The sequence below is a fragment of the Elephantulus edwardii genome, unplaced genomic scaffold (genome assembly GCF_000299155.1).
Source record: "Elephantulus edwardii isolate Elephantulus edwardi_28Jun2011 unplaced genomic scaffold, EleEdw1.0 scaffold00146, whole genome shotgun sequence".
Lineage (NCBI taxonomy): Eukaryota > Metazoa > Chordata > Mammalia > Macroscelidea > Macroscelididae > Elephantulus > Elephantulus edwardii.
The window spans coordinates 281,144-282,220 of NW_006399896.1; the positions used below are offsets into that span (position 1 = coordinate 281,144).

At 39.8% G+C, this 1,077-nt stretch overlaps 1 protein-coding gene across 1 annotated transcript in view; it reads right to left on the reverse strand.

The window, feature by feature from the left end:
- The window catches only part of EPRS (glutamyl-prolyl-tRNA synthetase), an 84,788-nt gene that overhangs the window by 19,070 nt on the left and 64,641 nt on the right, over positions 1–1,077 (reverse strand). The window contains exon 27 of the mRNA XM_006894591.1: positions 178–351. Coding sequence (XP_006894653.1) covers positions 178–351 — 174 coding nt within the window. The remainder of the gene's footprint in view (positions 1–177; positions 352–1,077) is intronic.

The following is a 1,077-nucleotide window of genomic DNA, read 5'->3' on the forward strand; positions in this document are numbered from 1 at the left end:
AAAAAAAAAAAGAAGAAGAAGAAAGAGTGAATTGGGGAGGAGGAGTGGGCAGGAAGAAAAGTGCAACAATGAATGAATGGAAATCCAAAGTCTCTGTAAACGTTCATTAAAATTAAAAAAGAAAATCATATATTTCAATTGAGAGTGAGGAGTAAAAGATACAGCTGAGGAATTTACCTTGAGCTCCCAGTGATTAAATTTCCAACCTGGTGAATAGTTCTCTCGTAAATCAACTTTAACACGAATATTAACACTGAGTAACCGCTTCTGATAATCACTGCATTTGGCAATCAAGGCTTCTTTGTCTTCCTCAGAAAGAGCATTTGTAATGCCACAAGGAATAATCACCACCTAGAACCCAGAAGAATGTCTCAAATTTATACAAAGAATCAGCATACAGAAGCAATGAAGCCAATATTACAGGCTTAGTTAAAAACCTACTCAACATCAACCTGTTTATGTCTCAAAGTGACACTACAGGAGAGAGTAAAACTGTCCTATAGAGTTTCCAAGGCCACAAATCTTCATAGGAGCAGACTGTCTCTCTTTTTCCCTCAGAGGCTGGTTGGTGAACACTGACCTCTGGTAAGCTTCCCAATTTCAGCATACCTTAAAAACCTACTTAAAACTATATTGCTTTAGGGGAGCTCTAGTGGCCTAGTGGTAAGGAGCTGCAACTACAATCCCAGAGGCGCACAGTTCGAATCCACCAGATGCTCTGCCGGGGAAGGAGGGACAATCTCCTCCTGTACCAGTCAGATCTGATTCGACGGTACACTCACACAAAAATAAAATAAAAATTAAAAAGAAAAAAAAAACTATATTGCTGTGGAGTCAGAACCAACTCATCTGATCCTCCACTTGATTTCCCATACTGCAAGTTGCATGGAAGATTGCCCATCCAAAAGAGTTCCTGGTAGATCTGAACTGCCAGAGAGGTATGTTGGCAGCACAAGTCCTTAGGAACGAGCACTTCCATGAAAAACTACCTCAACTCAAATTTAACTCAGAGCTATTAAGTTGAACTTTCAGCAGTTTTTTGGAGGCTATAATTGCAAAGGAGGAGATGGATCATCT